Source organism: Bubalus bubalis, chromosome 23 (genome assembly GCF_019923935.1).
Source record: "Bubalus bubalis isolate 160015118507 breed Murrah chromosome 23, NDDB_SH_1, whole genome shotgun sequence".
Classification (NCBI taxonomy): domain Eukaryota; kingdom Metazoa; phylum Chordata; class Mammalia; order Artiodactyla; family Bovidae; genus Bubalus; species Bubalus bubalis.
In genome coordinates, this window is record NC_059179.1 from 51,585,625 (window position 1) to 51,603,516 (window position 17,892).

At 60.3% G+C, this 17,892-nt stretch overlaps 1 protein-coding gene across 2 annotated transcripts in view; it reads left to right on the plus strand.

Annotated features, from left to right (window-relative positions):
- The first annotated feature begins 4,721 nt into the window (after positions 1-4,721).
- KNDC1 (kinase non-catalytic C-lobe domain containing 1) overlaps positions 4,722-17,892 on the plus strand; it is a 53,662-nt gene continuing 40,491 nt past the window's right edge. For both annotated transcript variants that reach the window (XM_025273934.3, XM_006070996.4), the window contains exons 1-3: positions 4,722-5,086; positions 10,242-10,440; positions 10,703-10,761. In XM_025273934.3, coding sequence (XP_025129719.3) covers positions 4,985-5,086; positions 10,242-10,440; positions 10,703-10,761 — 360 coding nt within the window. In that variant the 5' untranslated portion in view covers positions 4,722-4,984. The remainder of the gene's footprint in view (positions 5,087-10,241; positions 10,441-10,702; positions 10,762-17,892) is intronic.

Sequence of the window (17,892 nt, forward strand, 5' to 3'; positions counted from 1 at the left end):
CCTCCTGATACATCGTGGGGGACCCCTCAGTCCATGAACATCGGGATTTACCGTTGACCGTAAGTTTTCCTGCAGCCCCTTCTCCAGCGCCCCCAGGACGTGCCCTCCACGGGCTGTGGCTCCCTCTCGCCCGGGACCTGCTCCCCCACAGCATGCTGGCCGCTTCGTCTGTGTCCCAGTAGAAGGCAGGCTCACTGCCGACACCTGGTGAGGGCAGGCGTCCACGCCAGAACCAAGGGGCTCCGAGGTGGGCACTCAGCGCTCCAGCTCAGCTCTGAGCTCTGGGGCCAAGACTTCCCCTGGATGTTCATGGGAGCAGCAAAGACCCGCAGCGGGAGGGGCAGGGGACATCTATGGTCAGAGTTAAAGGGACGGCTGATTTAGTGTCAGAAGCGCACAGCTTTCAGGAGGTAAGAGTGTGTTAGAGACATGGTTTTCTGACCAGGGTCCCTGTCAGTCTGCCCACCTCTAGCAGGTGTCCTGCCGGCTCCATCCATGAGAGGACCCCAGGCTCCCGCAAGTTCTCCAGCTGTGAGAAATCGCATCTGGGGTCTTCGAATGCTCCCCATCAGGAATGTTCCAGCTTGGCTCAGCTAGACGGAGGACCTTTGTGGACACAGACCTCACCCTGTCCACCAGCACCGGCACATGGCCTCTGGGAAGGCAAGGCGCTCGGCTGCAGGGCGTGGGCAGCATGTGCCCTGAGGGGCGAGCCCTCGAGCCTGGCCACGCCGTCTCCTGGGAAGTGTGATGCACACTGTGTGACTGCTAGGACATACGCCGCCCACGAGCGAAAGGAAGTGGCTGGGTCCCTGCGGGGTCCCCCACACCGGTCACGTCAACAGGGTGCACGTGCGGGGAACAGGGCTGGAAGGAGCCGGGCACAGGTCCCAGCGGACAGAATCTGCAGGAGGGGCTTCCCCGCTGAGGGGCGGGGGAGCGCAGACCTCTGAGGAGGGCGCCGTGGGGCTGGAGTCCTGGGGGAGCTGGAATCAGGACCAGCCCTGCCCCAGGGAAGAGCAGAAGAGGGGGCCTCCTCCTGCTCGCCAGGCCCTCACCTGCCCCACGGAGGCCAGCAGCACAGAGAGAAAGCGACAGGCACGGAGTGACGGCCACCGAGCGACGACCCAGCTCAGGCTCCCCGAGCAGAGTCGGTCAGCCGTCTAGGTCCTTGTGTGCGCGTCTCTATCTCGGGAGAAGTGTGGTCAGAATTTTGATACCATAAAATGAGTCTTATAGTCACTGAAAACAAAAATGTTTAAAAATTTTTTATCTAAGAAGTATTCAACTTATCAAAACTTACATGTATTTTGTTGCAAAGTATTATGAAGAATCTACAGAAATTTTTAAGCATAAAAATACACCACAGTACGATAAAATTTGGCCAAAGTCAGATGAGTGTAATGAGTTTGAGGAAAATGTCATGGTGGAGATGCCTGACTATTGAAGAAAAACATGTTTGTGTGGTTCTTTACGTTTTTTTTTTTCTAACTGATTGATAGTGGGTATCAAAACCACTTTGGTTTTTAGCTTCTTGGGTACATTTACAGGAATGACTAACAGCCTTATTGCAAAATGTCAATATTTATACCACAACAGAAATTACATTCTTTGCAATGATTTACATTTATTTTTTCCAAGCCATGGATGTCAATTTCAAATGTACAGGCGGTGTGACAGCTTTTCAAGATTCTTTCTGGGAAAACAGGAGCCAAGGCTTTGAAAACCCACCCTCAGTGCCCCCTCCCAACCCCACCCCTGCACTCAGAGGAACTGCACTCGGAAGCCAGGAGAGACAGGCTCTGAAGAACAGGTGGGGTCCACGGGTGACAAGGGCCAAGCCTCGCGTGGAGCACGGCCCCCCTGGTCACTGAGCTGGAGGGAGCCGGGGGAGGCCCGAGGCTGGGCGCCCAGGGAGGGCGCTCAGTCCAGGGCCTGCTTGGAGGCTAACGGAGGGTCTTGGAGGAGATGGGCGTGCAGCAGAGGGAGTCGGGGGGTCAGAGAGATGAGGAGGCAGGACCCTCTGGGTCGTGGCCTCAGCTGTGGAAGCCTCTGCAGGATTCTGGTGGCACCAAGGGCCCCCAGGAAGCGGGCTAGCTCACCAGGTGAGTCCGGAGACGCCTCGGCCAGGGCGAAGTGGCCCTTCCTGCAGTCTGCTCGTGAGGGCTCGGGCCTGTCTGGGACTGACATTAACTCTGCGTGGGCCCAGCTCTGCCTGGAGGTCCTTGTCCCCCCTGTGCCGTCCCACCGGCTCTGGGGAGGCCGAGAGGCCCAATCTGGAAGCCCTCTTTCTCAAGAGCAACGTCACGGTCACGTACCACACTGACAAGCACCCACCACGCCAGGACACGGGGGCCACACCCTTCCTGGGAGCAAAGCCTGCCGTAAGCACGGGCAAGTGTGCACACACACCATGAGCCTCGCAGAGCACCCCGCACAAGCGTCTGCTCACTGCACTGAGCAACAGAGACTGGTGACCACACGCCTCCAGGAGAAGAGGAAAGGGCAGTGCGGCCCCTACCCCGCACAAGCGTCTGCTCACTCCACTGAGCCACAAAGACTGGTGACCACACGCCTCCAGAAGAGGAAAGGGCAGTGTGGCCCCTGCCAAGAGCACCTGGCCCAGGTCCCCGGTCCCCTCCCCACTGGCCCAGGGCCCTGGTTCCCACCTGACCAAGGAGATGGGTGATGCCCACTGAGCAGCTGTACGCTGCAACAGAGCTGACTCAGCCAGCATCTACAGCCCGTGTGCTCCGTATTTTACCCAAACTGGATGCCCCTCTTCCCAAAGCAGACAATGCCATTAGATCCAGAAGCACCCACAATGAGATGGCTCCTTCAGCTAGGGGGTGATCTTTGCCCCCAGACCCTGGGCCTGGCAGCCCGGAGACCCAAGAACCAGGTGACAGAGTCGGCACACAGCCCGAGGCCCCCAGAGGGCGCGGAGGCCGGCTGGCGAGCCAGAGCGTCAAGGCCCCATACCGACTTTAGCAGTGCTTTGACCCCGGCCCTGGACAGGGAGGCGGCAGCCCCCAGACACGCAGCACGGGGACCCTGCAGCCAGGGCGCCCAGCTCTGGACACGGTCCAGGCCAGGGTGCAGCTGGAGCCCTGGAGCAGGGCTCCTCCTTCTGAGACACCAGGCAGTGCCCACCCACAGCCCAGACACACCGAGTCTGAGACCCCAACTCTCAGCGCCCAAACAGCCGGAGCCCTTTCTGCTTTAGGTGCCACGGGTGCGCTGCACAAGGTGAGGCTGCCTGGAGCCCTGGCCACCAGCCTGAGGCCTCACTGTCCCTGGTCTCTCCCCTGACCTCAGTGCTCCCCTGGGGTCACATCACAGGCCCTGAGGCCCCGAGCCCTGAGCCAGGATGGAATCGGTCCCCTGCATCCTGGGACTCTGCAGGGCTTACCACAAGTCCACTTCTTCACGCAGCAGTGTTTACAGAGCGACTGCTGTGTGCCCGGCCAGGCTGTGAGGGTGTGGCTGGCAGCCTGGCCGCAGTGCCCACTCTCCCGTGGGAGCTCTGGCCCAGTGCTCCACCTGGGGGGGGAGGGGAACCAGCCATGCCCACACAGGCTGGTGAGACCACCATGCCCCCTCCTGTGGAAAAGAGGGTGCTGTGCTGTCTGAATCTCTGCGGGGCAGGGGTGGGGGGTTGGTGGATCTTCACTCCCCAGGGAGAGGAGAGCCCTGGATCTTTGCTGGGCTGGGGTCGGGGTGTCCTGCTCTTTGCCCAGCCACAGGTCCCAGCTTGGGGCAAGGCTGGCCCTGGTGCGGAGGAAACTGGCCAACAGAGCCTAAGCGGCGGTGAAGGGTCAGCCCTGAAGCCAACAAAATTGAAGGAGGGGTTGTCTGGTCCGGTTTCCTTTCCACAGCCGGTTGGCAAGGTTGGGATGGAGCGCTAAGTGCTGGTCCTACGTGTCACCCGCGGACTAACTGAAGAAGCCGGCGGGCCAGAGCGCAGCTGCTCACACGGGTCCCCTCCCGGTCTCCCCCCGACCCGCGCTCCAGCCGTCCCCCCCCCCCGGCGCCCCTCTCCCCGGGCTCCCCCCACCCACCTGGGAGCATCTGCAGCCGCCAACCCACCCCCCGCGGGAACTGCGGCAGCCCCTCCCTCGGCCGGTGGGGGCAGGAGAGGGGTACCGGCGGAAGGTGGGATACCCGCTTGCCAGCCTCCGTGGGGTGTACCACGGCCCCGCTCCGTGTGCCCAGACCCCGCAGCAGCCTGCGACGCACCGCGCAGGAACACCCGCCCCGCCCCCGAACGGCGCTCGCCGCGCACAGACCTCCAGCGCCCCCAGCACAGCCCCCGGAAACGGCCAACATCCCCGAGGGACAAAATCCCCAGAAGGCCCCTAGAGGCTCAGGCGCCCCCAGCTGCCCGCCAAAGTGAGTGCGGCCCTCCGAGTGCCCTAGTCGGCGCCCAGGTGTCCCCACCCCCCGCCCTGCTCGGGAGACACTGCGGCAGCGCGCGGGCGGGGCGCCGGGGGCGGCGGGGCGGGGGCGCTGGGGGGACGCGGGCGGGGGGGTGGGGGGGGCGGCGCGGGCGCGTTGCCATGGCGGCCCGGCGCGCGTAGCCGGCCCCGGAGCGCTGAGCCAGCCCCGGAGCGCGTAGCCGGCCCCGGAGCGCGGAGCTGGCCGAGAGCGCGGAGCCGGCCCGGAGCGCGGAGCTGGCCGAGAGCGCGGAGCCGGCCCCGGAGCGCGGAGCTGGCCGAGAGCGCGGAGCCGGCCCGGAGCGCGGAGCTGGCCGAGAGCGCGGAGCCGGCCCGGAGCGCAGGGCCAGCCCCGGGGCGGACAACCAGTCCCCGAGCAGAACCAGCCCGGCGCGCTGAACCGGCCCGGCGCGCGGATCCAGCCCCGGAGCAGAGCCGGCTGCAGGGGAACCGGGGCCGCGGGCGGCGAGGCCAGGCTGGTAGGGGCGCCGGCCGCGCGGACCTCGGTCGGCGAGGACGCGGCGGCTCCGGCGGCGGCGCGCCCAAGGATGCAGACCATGGACCGGGCCGCGGCGGCTTTTTATGAGGAGGACGGCAAGGACCTGGACTTCTATGACTTCGAGCCGCTCCCCACTCTGCCAGAAGACGAGGTGAGCCCCCGCCCCACGGTGGGACCCCCACCACCCCCACCGAGGGGTTCGCAGAGAGACCCCCAGGTCCCCGGCCCCCGCGGGCCAGGTCCCTGCCGCAGGGGACCCGGCAGCTGTTCTCACCGCCCCCTCCCCACAGGACGGCAGCTGTGGGCCGTCGGTGCGGATGTCGGCGCCCTGCAAGAGGGGGCCGGGGGCCTCGGGGCAGAGAGCCCAGTCAGGCCTGTTCCGGAGCTGGTGGTGTGGGGGCTGGGGGCCCTGTGACTAATGACCGACTCGGGGCCTTCAGTCAGGAGCCCCAAGTCCTGAGCCCCCAGCTGGGGTCCCCGGGCCGGAGGCTCTGTCTTGTGGGGCTTCTGGCCACTAACCCGGCCAAGCACCTCTAGAGCCGGTTTGCCTGCAACCCCGTCGGAGAAGCTGCCCCTGGGCCTGGGTTCGTCAGATAGCTCTGTAGGTTGGGGTCGAATGGAGACCCTGTGGCCCTTGAACAGGCCAGTCCCAGCCACAGGCGAGGTGGCTGCTGGATGGCTCAGCTGCTCCCCGGGCTTTGAGGTCTTTGCAGAGCCCCTGTCCCAGCACACGCCCGTCTGTGGGGTCTACAGACAGACCCACCTGCCCTCCTGAACTGGAGGGTCACAGAAACCATCTCTGCAGGCCCTGGGGCCCTTGCCCCCAGCTGGCCCCTGCCCACATCCTTAGCTGAGCTGGTTCTAAGGACAGAGGGGCTCATGCCCTAGAAACAGTCCTTCAGAGTCTGTCAAGGGGGCAGTGCCCGGGGAGGGGTGCTGCCTCCCCACCCCATCCCCACCCGCCATGGCCTGGATTTGGTGCGAGAGAGGGCTGCAGAGGGAACCGCAAGGGAATAAATAATTCTGTGGGTATCTCCACGGCTTTATGCGGAGTGAAGGGCGTTCCCAGCACACAGCCTGCAGATGCTCCCGGAGGGCAGGTTCCTAAAGCATCTGCTGGAAACCTCACGTCCCCCGAACCACGCTCCAAGGCAGACGCAGAACGTGGTTCTCCACACGGCCTCTCTGCACTGAACGCCCCACGCCTCCAGGGTCTCCTCTGTGCCCGAGACACCGAGCTGTGACGGGTGCCCAGTAAACAGGGCAGGCAGAGCAGGGTTTGGACCCGAAGCCTCCACCCCGAGCCTGCTGTCTGTCCCACTGCGGAGCCCTGATGCGCTCTGGTAGCAGTCGCAGCGTCCTGGGGATGGAGTAGCCCCCGCTGAGCCCAGTGCGTGGGTCCGGGGCCCCCGCAGTCTGTGGCCGTGACCTCCAGGTGTCGTGGGAGGCTGCGGTGGTGGTCTGTCCAGCAAGGAAGTCTGGACAACTGGCCCCTCTCGCCGCAGCCTCTCCTGATGCGAAGCACTGCCCTGGGTGTGTTCTGAACCCGGAGGTCTGTCCCTGGGGCTCCCGCCGAGGTCCTGTCCCTGCTCCAGATTCTGGTGCCTGCACACAGTGGGTGTGGTCAGTGGTAAAGGCTTTAAGTCCCCGCTGGGGACATGGGACTGCCCGCGACAGCACTTTGCCATCAGATTGATTCCCCAAGGCCGTCCCGTGAGAGAGGACGGAGGGCCGGGCTGCGGGAGCCCCAGGCTGCGGGAGCCCCAGGGGGAACCGCGGGCGGGGACCGTACACTGCGCGGGAGACGCGGGTGTTCGCTGCTTACACAGCCCACTGTATCAGCTGAGTCCTGTGAGCTGGAGACTCCAGCAGGAGCCTCTGGACGGTCCCTCCCCCACTATGACCGCGGACAAAATTCAAATTGCTGGTGACCATGTGAGAAAACGTTCACCTTCATCACACTCAGGGAGCACAAGATACAGCGCCCTGACGACCTTCCCGCCGGCGCCAGGCTGGCGCGAACCAGGCCGCCCTCCCTGCGGGGTGGGGTGCGTGGAGCAGACTGACCTCTTTGGAAAACAGTTAGGGGTCCGGTAGTGATGTGTGGGTGCCCCTCCCCCTGTCCCAGCAACTTCACTCTGGGCACCTGCCCTGGGGACACATGGGCGACTGATGGGCATGAGAGCTCAGGGCCGGCACCACCCAGCAAGGTCCTGGCCCCCTGGCCCCTGGCCAGCAGCAGGCAGCACCCCTACTCTGGCACCCGCAAAGGCCGGAGCAGAGAGGCAGAGTCGTCCACCAGGCGGCAGGCGGCCCTGGTCTTCAGGGGCCTTTGGGGGGTGGGGTCTCCCAGTTCCAAAGCTCCCCTGAGGGAGTATTCTTACTGCCCCCAAGACCAGCGGGACATCTGTCTCCCTGGCGCCTGTGGGCCGGGAGCTGGGCTGGGCCGGGGAGTCTGCAGGCAGAGAGGCAGCATTTGAAACGCACAGAATGGCCCGTGGAGGGGTCCCGTGGCCCAGGCAGCCTGGCCCGCGGCCCGCCCCAGCAGGATAGACGCTCCCGCTGGCCAGCACCTCGCTGTGACCGGCCAATGGTAGGAGACCCCCATCTGGGACCCAGTGTGGCAACAGGGGGCTGCCCGGGGAGGCTGCATCCCCCACCTCCCCTGCTCTTCTCCCAGCCGGGACAGACACTGAGCCTCTGCCCACACGCATGCCAGGGGGTCTGCTCTAACTGCCCCAGGAGGCCCACCCACAGACGTAGCCCATGGTCCACTGGGCAGCGTCCTGCTGGGCAGTGCTGAGGGCTGGGGCGCAGGCCCCGGCTGGGTTCTGGAGAACCTTCTGGACCTGCCCAGAGGCTGGGTCTATACCCAGGATTTGGAGCCAGTGACTGCTGGCCGTGGTGTCTGGGTTCGGCCACGTGGGCCGTGGCAGGACGGAAGTGCCCCCGCTTGCCACAGCCCTGGTGGGTCCTGGGCGCCCGGAGGCGGGGGGGACACAGCCGTCCGCCGGAGCCGCACCGGCTTGTTTGTTCCTAACATGTCACTCACTGCCCCCCACCACCACCCACAAACGTCGGCCTCCACCGTGAAGCCCCTGCCAGCCTCCAAGCCCTGTCGCCTTGGGTGTGGACGGGGCCTGCTTGGCACAAGGCTCGGGGTCCCGAGCTGCCCCTCGAGGAAGAGCCCGGCTCCAGCCCAGCAGGCGGGAGTTCAGGCAGGGCCGGTGGCCTGAAGACCCTGCACAGCCAGCATGCGGCCCGGCCCCTCGGGCCTTGTCTGGACCCACTGGCCAAGTCTGCCTGGCATCTGCCTGGCCTCCCTGAGCCCTGGATCCAGGCAAGGAATGGTCCCTCCTCCTGCCTGGGCCCGAGCAGGGAGGACCAGAGGGGCAGGTCCCAGAGGGAGGTGACCGTGGGCCCAGGGTCCGTCGTCATGTGGCAGGACCTTCCTTGGGTGTGCTGGAAACTGCTTCAGCTGAATCCCGCCTCCTGCTTCAGTAGTAGGGTTTCAGGGGGTCTGAGACCATCCCACCTGGTGGAGCGGGCTCTGCTGAATGGAAGAACTGACTAGGGGCCTGTGGGCATCACCCCACAGAGCCACACAGAGACCCCACAGGGGCTCCCCCGTCTGTGGGTGCAGGGCTCTGGCTTCCCTGAGGGTCTCCCCCAACCAGAGCATCATCCACTGGGCAGGGCAGCAGAGGCCTGGCCCTGGGCCAGAAGCCATGGGCCTGCCCTGGGCGCCTTATCCTGGCAGCAAGCCTGTCTGAGTAAGCAGGCGGGCCTGGTGCCCACGTGGCCACGGCCGGTGAGAGTCAGCGAGGCCCCTGCAGTGGCACCAGCTTAGACGTGTCCTCCTTACAGCCAAGCCCGCGGGGTCCTCGGGCTGTGGACTGTGCGTGTCTGCGTGCGTGTGCATGGGCCTCTTGGTGTGCAGGCATGCATCCCCGTGCACACAGGGCCCGGCACCTCTCTAACCAGGCCTCACGGCACCCTGGGCACCTCGGGCTCTGAGTCCTCAGGGTCCTGGGGGACAGACAGGCCCTGCACGAGGTGGACGTGGACAACCTCTTACAGGAGAACCGAACGCAGCCGGTGGGTTCGGGTTACTGTCTGCTGCCCCCATCTGACCGCGTGCTCCGCTCTTTGCTCAGGATTCTCCTTTTAAGACTCCCGTCCACCCTCCGCAGGGTCCGCACACTGCCGGAGTTTGGCGCGGCCACCCCCCCCCAACAGGCTCTACAAGCCACGAGCCCTGGGGCTGCCTTATCCTCACCCATCTTAATGCCACGCCCAACAGAGAGAGCAGGGCAGGCCCAGGAGGGTGGCACCGAGGCCCTCCCTGAGCGGAGAAGGACATGGACTATGGGGGAAACCAAGTCACCCGAGCAGACCTGCCCCGTCCGCCTCCGTCCCCCAGCACCACACACACACACCACCTCCCAACCTGCTGTCCCTCCCTTTAAACTCTTCACCTCCTCAGCCATGGCTCTGGGGACCTGTGCAGGGAAGGGGAGAAGTTTACAGGTGGAGGCTCCTTTCAGGACCTGAGCTCGGCTAAACCTGAGAATACCCTGCATGCTGGGGGTGGGGGCAGTGGAGGCTGGAGGCAGAAGCTTGGTAGGGACAGGAAGCTGGGGACTTCTCTTCTGTACCACCCCGCTCACCCCTACTCTCCAACCCTGCTCACCCCCCTCACCCCTACTCTCCAACCCTGCTCACCCCGCTCACCCCTACTCTCCAAGCCCGCTCACCCCTCTCACCCCTATTCTCCAACCCCGGTCAGCCCATTCTCCACTCCCACTCCGAGGCTGGGTGTCCAGGCCCTTTCCTGACCACTGCCCGCATGCTTCCCCCTCAGCTCCCAGTCTGGCTCCCTCTGTGCCCTGTCCCCTCTTTAGGTGGGTGGTGTGTGAACACACAGACACACAGGGCTGACCAGGGCATCAAACAATGGCCTGGAAAAGGGCGGTGAGGTACAGGGTGTCTGACGTGTGTGCGCCTGTGATGAATGTGCTCGTGCAGGTGTGACTTGCGTGGACACGTGGGCACAAGTGTGTGGATGTGCAGGTTTTGCGTGCCTGTGCCTCTGATAACTGAGTAAATGTGTGAGAGTTGTGTGCGTGTATGGGGACAGCAGGTGGGTGACAGTGTGTTAGTGTGTGGTGTGCACACCCAAGTGCGTGTGGGTGGCAGGACCACAGCTGAGTCAGTTCCAGATGCGGGGGTGGCCGCGGGGTCTCGTGCCCAGGCCCCCTGCCCCTCCACAGGCGCCCAGGGCTCAGCCCAGGCTGTCTCGGCAGGAGAACGTGTCCCTGGCCGACATCCTCTCCCTGCGGGACAGCGGCCTGAGCGAGCAGGAGGCCTGGGCTGTGTGCCTGGAGTGCAGCCTGGCAATGCGCAGCGTCGCCCACTCGGCCATCTTCCAGACCCTGTGCATCACGCCCGACACGCTGGCCTTCAACACCAGCGGGAACGTGTGCTTCATGGAGCAGCTCAGCGGTGAGGCCCGCGCGGCGCGTGTGAGCATAGGCGCCCGCGAGGGCGCGGCCCCGCCCCCGGCGCCGTGGTCTGGAGCCGGGTTTCCACGGCAACCTGCCTGGGCCTGGGTGAGGGGAGGCCGGGGGCGGACCCCGCTGGTGGGTGGTCCTGGCTGGGCCTCAGGTGCACGTAGCCCCCCATCCGGGAAGAGCCTGGCAGCCTGTCTCACCTGACGTGTGTTGGGGGGTCACCGTGTGAATGGCATCTTCTCTTCTCTCCCCAGATGACCCTGAGGGAGCTTTTGTGCCCCCAGAGTTTGATGTGACGGGGAACACCTTTGAGGTAAGTGGCAGCAAGGAGGCCAGCAGCTGGCCCCCTGCGCGAGTGCGGGGTCCCCCCCAGGGGCTGCGTGGGGCACTCTCACCCCTGCTGCTGGGCTCCGGCAACAGCGTATGTCTGGCTGCCGGCTCCTCACTGTGCGCCTGGCATGTTGTCTGAGTGTGACTATATTTAAGATGTTAAAAGCGCCTAAAATTACCAGTGGTGGCTGGCGGGAGTCACAGCTCCTCTGAAGGACTGGCGGGGCCGCTCGTGGGAGGCTTGTGGCCCAGAGTCCCCTTCGAGTGTGAGCCGCGGCCGGCCATGCCAAGGACACTTGGCCCAAGGTCACTGAGGCCGCCAGGCCCTGCCCCAGCAAGTGAACCCCTGAGTGGAGACCTAGAGAGGGGAGGGCCCACCTGTGCCAGTTCAGCTTCCTGAAAAGAGCCTCCCGCTGCATCTCAGCCCCTGGAACTGCCTTTTCTGCACTGGGCATCACATCCTTCGTTGGGCGGGGGGGCAGGACTGCTGGGGTCGGCGCTGCTCTGTGCGGCCTCGGAGTGTCCAGCACGAGCTCCCATCCCAGTCACTGCAGAGCCGGGAGGGCCCAGGGGCACGCTTTCCCCGCTTGGAGAGACCAGCATCTCCACAGGCCTGCCTCCCTGGGGTGGCCCCGGACGATGGTCCTGTAGGTGGGGTGGGGCCTGGCAGGCCCATCTCTCTCCAGTTGTTCCACTTTTCTCCCCGTATTTTCCTCCATTTTGTCACGGTTGCAGATGTTGTGTTCACTGTGGAATGTGAGGTCTCACCTCCCTGAGGCAGCAGTTCTCAAACTCTTTGGTTCTTGGAACCCTTATACTCCTGGAAGCCAAGTGTCCAAAGAGCTCTGTGTGAGTCACACCTGCCAGTACTCACTGTGTTACAGATAAAATGGAGAAATGCAGAAAAAGTCCACCTACTAACTCATTTAATAGTAATGATCATAAACCCATTCCATGTTAACACGTATAACATGTGTTCATGATAAGTGACGGTGTTCTCCCCCAGAAAAACAGTGAGGACAGTGGCATTGTTTTCCGTGTTTGTAAACCTCCCGAAGGCCCAGCTCGGCGGAGGCCCGGCTCTCACCACGGCGTCTGTGGTTAGTCTGCGGTGCCCGCGCCCAGCCCACGGCCCGGGGAGCCCCCGCAGCCTTCCACTATGAAGCTGTGTGGCCTCTGGAACCATGCTTTGAGAAAAGCTGCCTGAAGGCATCCTCTGATGAAAAAAAAGTTTATCAGTCCTCCTTTTTTAGAAGCTTTTTTCTGGATTGGTTAATTAATCGCGCAAGTCTTCGTTGCTTTGTGTGGGCTTTCTCTAGGTGCGCAGGCTTCTCACTGCAGTGGCTTCTCTTGCTGCTGCTCACAGGCTCCGGGCGCGCAGGCTCAGTCGCCGTGGCTCACGGGCCCTGCGGGGTGCGGGCTCAGTCGCTGTGGCTCGTGGGCCCGGGGGAGTGCAGGCTCAGTCGCTGCGGCTGGCAGGCCCTGCGGGGTGCGGGCTCAGTCGCTGTGGCTCGTGGGCCCGGGGGAGTGCAGGCTCAGTCGCTGCGGCTGGCAGGCCCTGTGGAGTGTGGGCTCAGTCGCCACGGCTCGTGGGCCTGGGGGAGTGCAGGCTCAGTGGCTCTGGCTGGCGGGCCCGGGGGAGTGCAGGCTCAGTCGCTGCGGCTGGCAGGCCCTGTGGAGTGTGGGCTCAGTCGCCACGGCTCGTGGGCCTGGGGGAGTGCAGGCTCAGTGGCTCTGGCTGGCGGGCCCGGGGGAGTGCAGGCTCAGCTCGAGCTCAGTAGTGGCGGTGCACGGGCTTAGTCGCTCTTTGGCACATGGAGTCTTCCCAGCCCAGTGGTCAAACCCATGTCCCCTGCATTGCCAAGTGGATTCTTAGCCACTGTACCACCAAGGGAGCCCTGTCATTTATAAAACAGTCAAATTATTGGGGTTGTTGACTTAAAAAAATGCACAATGTGAGAGTTGCAAGTTAAGTTTTATTTGGGGCAAAATGAGACAATAGCCCAGGAGACAGCATTTCAGACATGTCTGAGAAACTGCTCCAGGGGGCGGGGGAGGTCAGGACATACGTGATGTGGTGAAGGGGACCTGGCGTGGGTGCATGCTCAATTGCTCAGTCGTGTCCAACTCTGTGACCCCGTGGACCGGGGCCCCCAGGCTCCTCTGTCCGTGGGATTCTCCAGGCAGGAGTACCGGAGCGGGTAGTCATTTCCTCCTTCAAGGGATCTTCCCGACCCAAGGATGGAACCCGTGTCTCGTGCGTTTCCTGGCAGGCAGATTCTTTACCGCTGCGCCACCTATGTGCAGTCAAGCTCCTATTCTTTTTTTTTTTTTTTTTCATTTTTTAGATGTTATTACTTATTTATCTTCATCGGCTGTGTGGGCTTTTCACTAGTTGTGGCCAGCAGGAGCTGCTCTCTCGTTGCAGTCTGCAGGCTCCTCGCTGCTGGGTCTTCTCTTCTGTGGCGTGGGCTCTAGGGCAGTGGGCTAAGCAGTTGCAGCCCCGGCTCCGGTGCACAGGCCCCGTCGTCATGGCTGACGGGCCTCGTTGCTGCACCGCCTGTGCGCTCTTGAACCGGGGCTTGAGTTTGTGTCTCCTGCCTCAGCAGGCAGGTCTTCACCACTGAGCCTCCAGGGGAGCCCAGCCACATGCCCTGCAGAAGGCCTGCGAGTCACAGGGGCCAGGTGTCACCATGAAGGACTTCAGTCTTTTCTAAAAATGAGGAGATGCAGAAACTGGGCTCATACAATTGGGTCCTGCTGGCATCTGTCTGAAGACCTGTCCCATCACCTTCCCCAGAGCAGGGGGCCTCATTCCTGCTCTTCACCCCGAGCTCCTTTCAGGAGTGTTGAAGGTCGGCAGCTGCAGCAGCACCTGATTTAACCCTTGCAGAGGTGGATGGAGAAGGCAATGGCACCCCACTCCAGCACTCTTGCCTGGAGAATCCCAGGGACAGGGGAGCTTGGTGGGCTGCCGTCTATGGGGTCGCACAGAGTCCGACACGACTGAAGTGACTTAGCAGCAGCACCAGCAGCAGAGGTGGCCGGCAGGGTCGGACACGACTGAAGTGACTCGGCAGCAGCAGCAGCAGAGGTGGCCGGCAGGGTCGGACACGACTGAAGCAACTTAGAAGCAGGAGCAGAGGTGGACGGCAGGGTTGGACACGACTGAAGCAACTTAGAAGCAGGAGCAGAGGTGGACGGCAGGGTCGGACACGACTGAAGCGACTCAGCAGCAGCAGCAGCAGAGGTGGCCAGCAGGGTCGGACACGACTGAAGCAACTTAGAAGCAGCAGCAGAGGAGGACGGCAGGGTCGGACACGACTGAAGCGACTCGGCAGCAGCAGCAGCAGAGATGGACGGCAGGGTCGGACACAACTGAAGCGACTCGGCAGCAGCAGCAGCAGAGGAGGACGGCAGGGTCGGACACGACTGAAGCGACTCGGCAGCAGCAGCAGCAGAGATGGACGGCAGGGTCGGACACAACTGAAGCGACTCGGCAGCAGCAGCAGCAGAGGAGGACGGCAGGGTCGGACACGACTGAAGCGACTCGGCGGCAGCAGCAGCAGAGGTGGACGGCAGGCCCATTTGCAGGTGACAATGTTTTCCTCACCGTTAGTGGTTTGTTTGGTTTTTTGCCTTAAGAAACCTTCCCAACCTCAAGGTCCAACAGATACTTGGCATTTTCTGCCAAGAGTTTTAAAGGTTTTGTTGTTCACATTTAATCCACCCGAGGTAGATTTTTTTATGTAATGTGCGGCAAGGATCCAAGTTCATCCTTCTCTGTATAGAAAAGGGTTTTTCCAGCTGTTTATTGGCTTGCCCTGGGCATACTCCAGCGAAGCCACACACACCCCCGTCCAGACAAAAGTGGGTCCACTTCCCAGACGTCTGCTCTAGTCCAAGGGTGTCTGCACCCTGCATTTATCAGCAATCCCAGCTCCACAAGGAGCCCAGTGTCTCCCAGGGAAAGGGCTCGCTCCCTGTTCCTTTCAGAAGCATCCTGGCTGTTGTGAAGTCTTTCTTCTTCCACGGAAGGCTTGGATTTAGTGTCAAGTTCCATGAAAAGCTCTGTCGGCATTTTGACTAGAATGGCTCTGAATCTGTACCTCAGTTTGGGGAGCACTCACACCCTTATCGCATGTGGTCTCCTCTAGAAACACATTATCCCTCTTCGTTTATTTAGCTCTTATTTACTGTCTTGGTAACAGTTTAAAAGCTCTCCTGTGTTTTACTTGAATGTCCTTTACTAGGTTGTTCTCAGGCACGGGATGCGTTTGACTCTGTAAATGGATGGTCATCTTTGGAATCACATTTTCCTGCTTTTCATGTCAAATCTACAGAAATGCAGTTCACTTTAACATCCTAATCTTGCATCAGCCCTTGTGGTAAATTATTTGATTATTTCTGATAACTTTCTGTTTAACTGATCAAAGTGTTAGTCGCTCAGTCGTGTCCGACTCTTTGCGACCCCGTGGACTGCAACACACCAGGCTCCTCTCTCCATGAGATTCTCCAGGCAAGAATACTGGAATGGGTAGCCATTCCCTTCTCCAAGGGATCTTCCTGGTCCAGGTATCGAACCTGTGTCTCTTGCATTACAGGTAGATTCTTTACAGTCTTAGTCACCAGGGAAGCTTCCCAGGTGGCTCAGTGGTAAAAAACCTGCCTGCAGCTGATCAAGTCACCAGCAGAAGGTGGCAGGCTGTGTTGCCGTCCAAAGCTTTGGTGCCACGTCTGCCGCGCGATGTGTTCCGGGTGGGCTGGAGCAGGGGTGAGCAGGTCAGTGATTCTTCGCCATCCTGAGAGCTCCTCCCACCTTCCCAGCAGGACGACTTCTGCCTGAGGCCCCTGCTGTAGAGAGGCCTCATGTTCTATTGTGCAATACTTCTGCAGCTTTTGAAGTGATTATTAAGATGTCAGTATCTCCCAATTGTTTTCTAACGTTAAGTCAACCTTTCTTACTTAGAAATACCTAAACGGGCAGCGTCCTGTGTTTTCTTTACGCCGTTGCGTTTGATCGACTGGTGCCTGCTTCACATCTCTGCGTGTTTTCATGAGTGGCTGGTGGGTTTCCATTCTGTTGATGTTTCTGACTGTGTTGCCATCAGGAGTATCTTTGTCGTGTGCAGACGCCCCTGCCTCCTTTTCCATGTTACAACTTAGACAAGAATGGAATAGTCTGGCCAGACTGACTCAGGCAGCCGTCTGTTTCCTTGGAGCAAAGAGCTTTAATTGCTGCTCTATTTTTAATAATTATAGGACTTACCTGTTTTGAATTTCTTATTGACTCAGCTTTTGATAAACCACATATTTCTAAAAATTTACCCATTTTTACCTGTGTTTTTAAAGTTGAAGGGGACATCCTTTCTTAATCAATGCCTTTATTGTGGGTGCCCCCTTCCCCTCCTTGGATAGTTTATTTGTGCCTTCTCTTGCTGGTCTTGCGGGAAGGAGCACATCCCTTCAATGCCTTTATTTTGTTGGTTTTGTCGACAGAAATAATAATCCATAGTAGAAATGCAAAGACTGCTATTTGAGCCAGACAGAGGCCTGCAGCCTGAAAGACTCAGAGTCAAGAAGCACTTGTGTCGTGTCCCCAGAATCCAAAATGTGGGGGTTTTAAAGGCAAACCCCACAAAAGTGCTTAAGTGTCTGTCAAGAATTAGGGTTGGAGCTGCAAGAAGAAAGGGTGCTGGTTAAGCAGGATTTGTTGGCGTCTGAAATGGCTGCATAGTCACAGGGGGAGGCTTGAGACCTAGGGTTGCAGGTGGCAGCTGCTGGCGGATACTGTTCTGAGAATGGCTGGTGGTGTCTCTGAGTCTGAGAGCAGCATCCCAAAATCCAAGTTCTCAGGGATGCAGGAATGTGTCTGAACCCTCCCCACCTGGATCCTCCCTGGATGCCTGAACCGCAGCGACTCCATTCTGATTTTTAAAGGCATCCTCTTCTCTACTGGTTAAAGCAGTCATATGATGTGTGTTCAGCAGGCCATAAATCGAGCTGCATAGATGAATGGATAACAAAGAAGCAGGGATGTCCCTATGGTCCAGCGGTTAGGACTCAGCACTTCCACTGCTGTGGCCTGGGTTCGTCCCTGGTTTGGGAACTGAGACCCTGCAAGCCTCGTGGCAAGGCCAAAAAAGAGAAGAAAGCGATGTGCCGCGTATGTACACCAGAACACTACTCAATGTGCTGTGTATATACACCAGAACACTACTCAGTCGTGAAAAAGGATGAAATAACGTCCTTTGCAGGAACACGAATGGACCCAGAGATGATCATCAGAGTGAAGTGAGTCAGACAGAGAAAGACAAATACCATATGGTAGCACGTGCACGTGGGGTATAACATGTGACACAAATGAGCTCATCTACCAAACGGGAACAGACTCACAGCCACGCAGCTCAGACTTGTGGTCACCAAAAGGGGGGAAAGAGCGGCAGTTTGGGGTTAGTGGATGCAAATGTTACATGTAAGATGGGGAACAGCAAGGTCCGCCGCCCGGCACAGGGTACCGCATTCAGTATCCTGTGATAAACCACAAGGAAAAGGATTCTTAAAGTATATATTTATATATAAATGAGTCACCTTGCTGTACAGCAGAAGTTAACACATTATTGATCAACTGTACTTCAATGAAATAAAATAGTTTAAAAACACAGGCTTCTCGGGTCAGCACAAAGTTCGAGCCAAATCATGTGTGAGCCAGAGCGACTGCCCCCGCGTGGACGCTTCTCCCGTCAGCTTTGCAGAGAGCCCGCCTGGTGTCCTGTGCTGTGTCCTGCCCTGGATGCTCCCCCATCAAGTCTGCGCTTCCGTTTCAGTCTCTTTCTTCCTGTGCTTGTTTCAAGTTAATGAGTCTTCCTGACTTCAGTCGGACACTCAGCTCATTAGTCTGAGCTTTTCTTCTTTCCTAACATTAGGGTCAACGCGTAAAGCTAAGACTTTCCATCCAAACCTATGAGTTTTGCCTCATAGCATTTTTCAGTATCATTCACTTCTAAGTGTTATGGCCAGGGATCAAACCCACGTCCCTTACATCACAGGCAGATTCTTTAACCACTGCACCATCAGGGAAGCTCCTGATTGTCTTATTTCTTTTTTAGATATT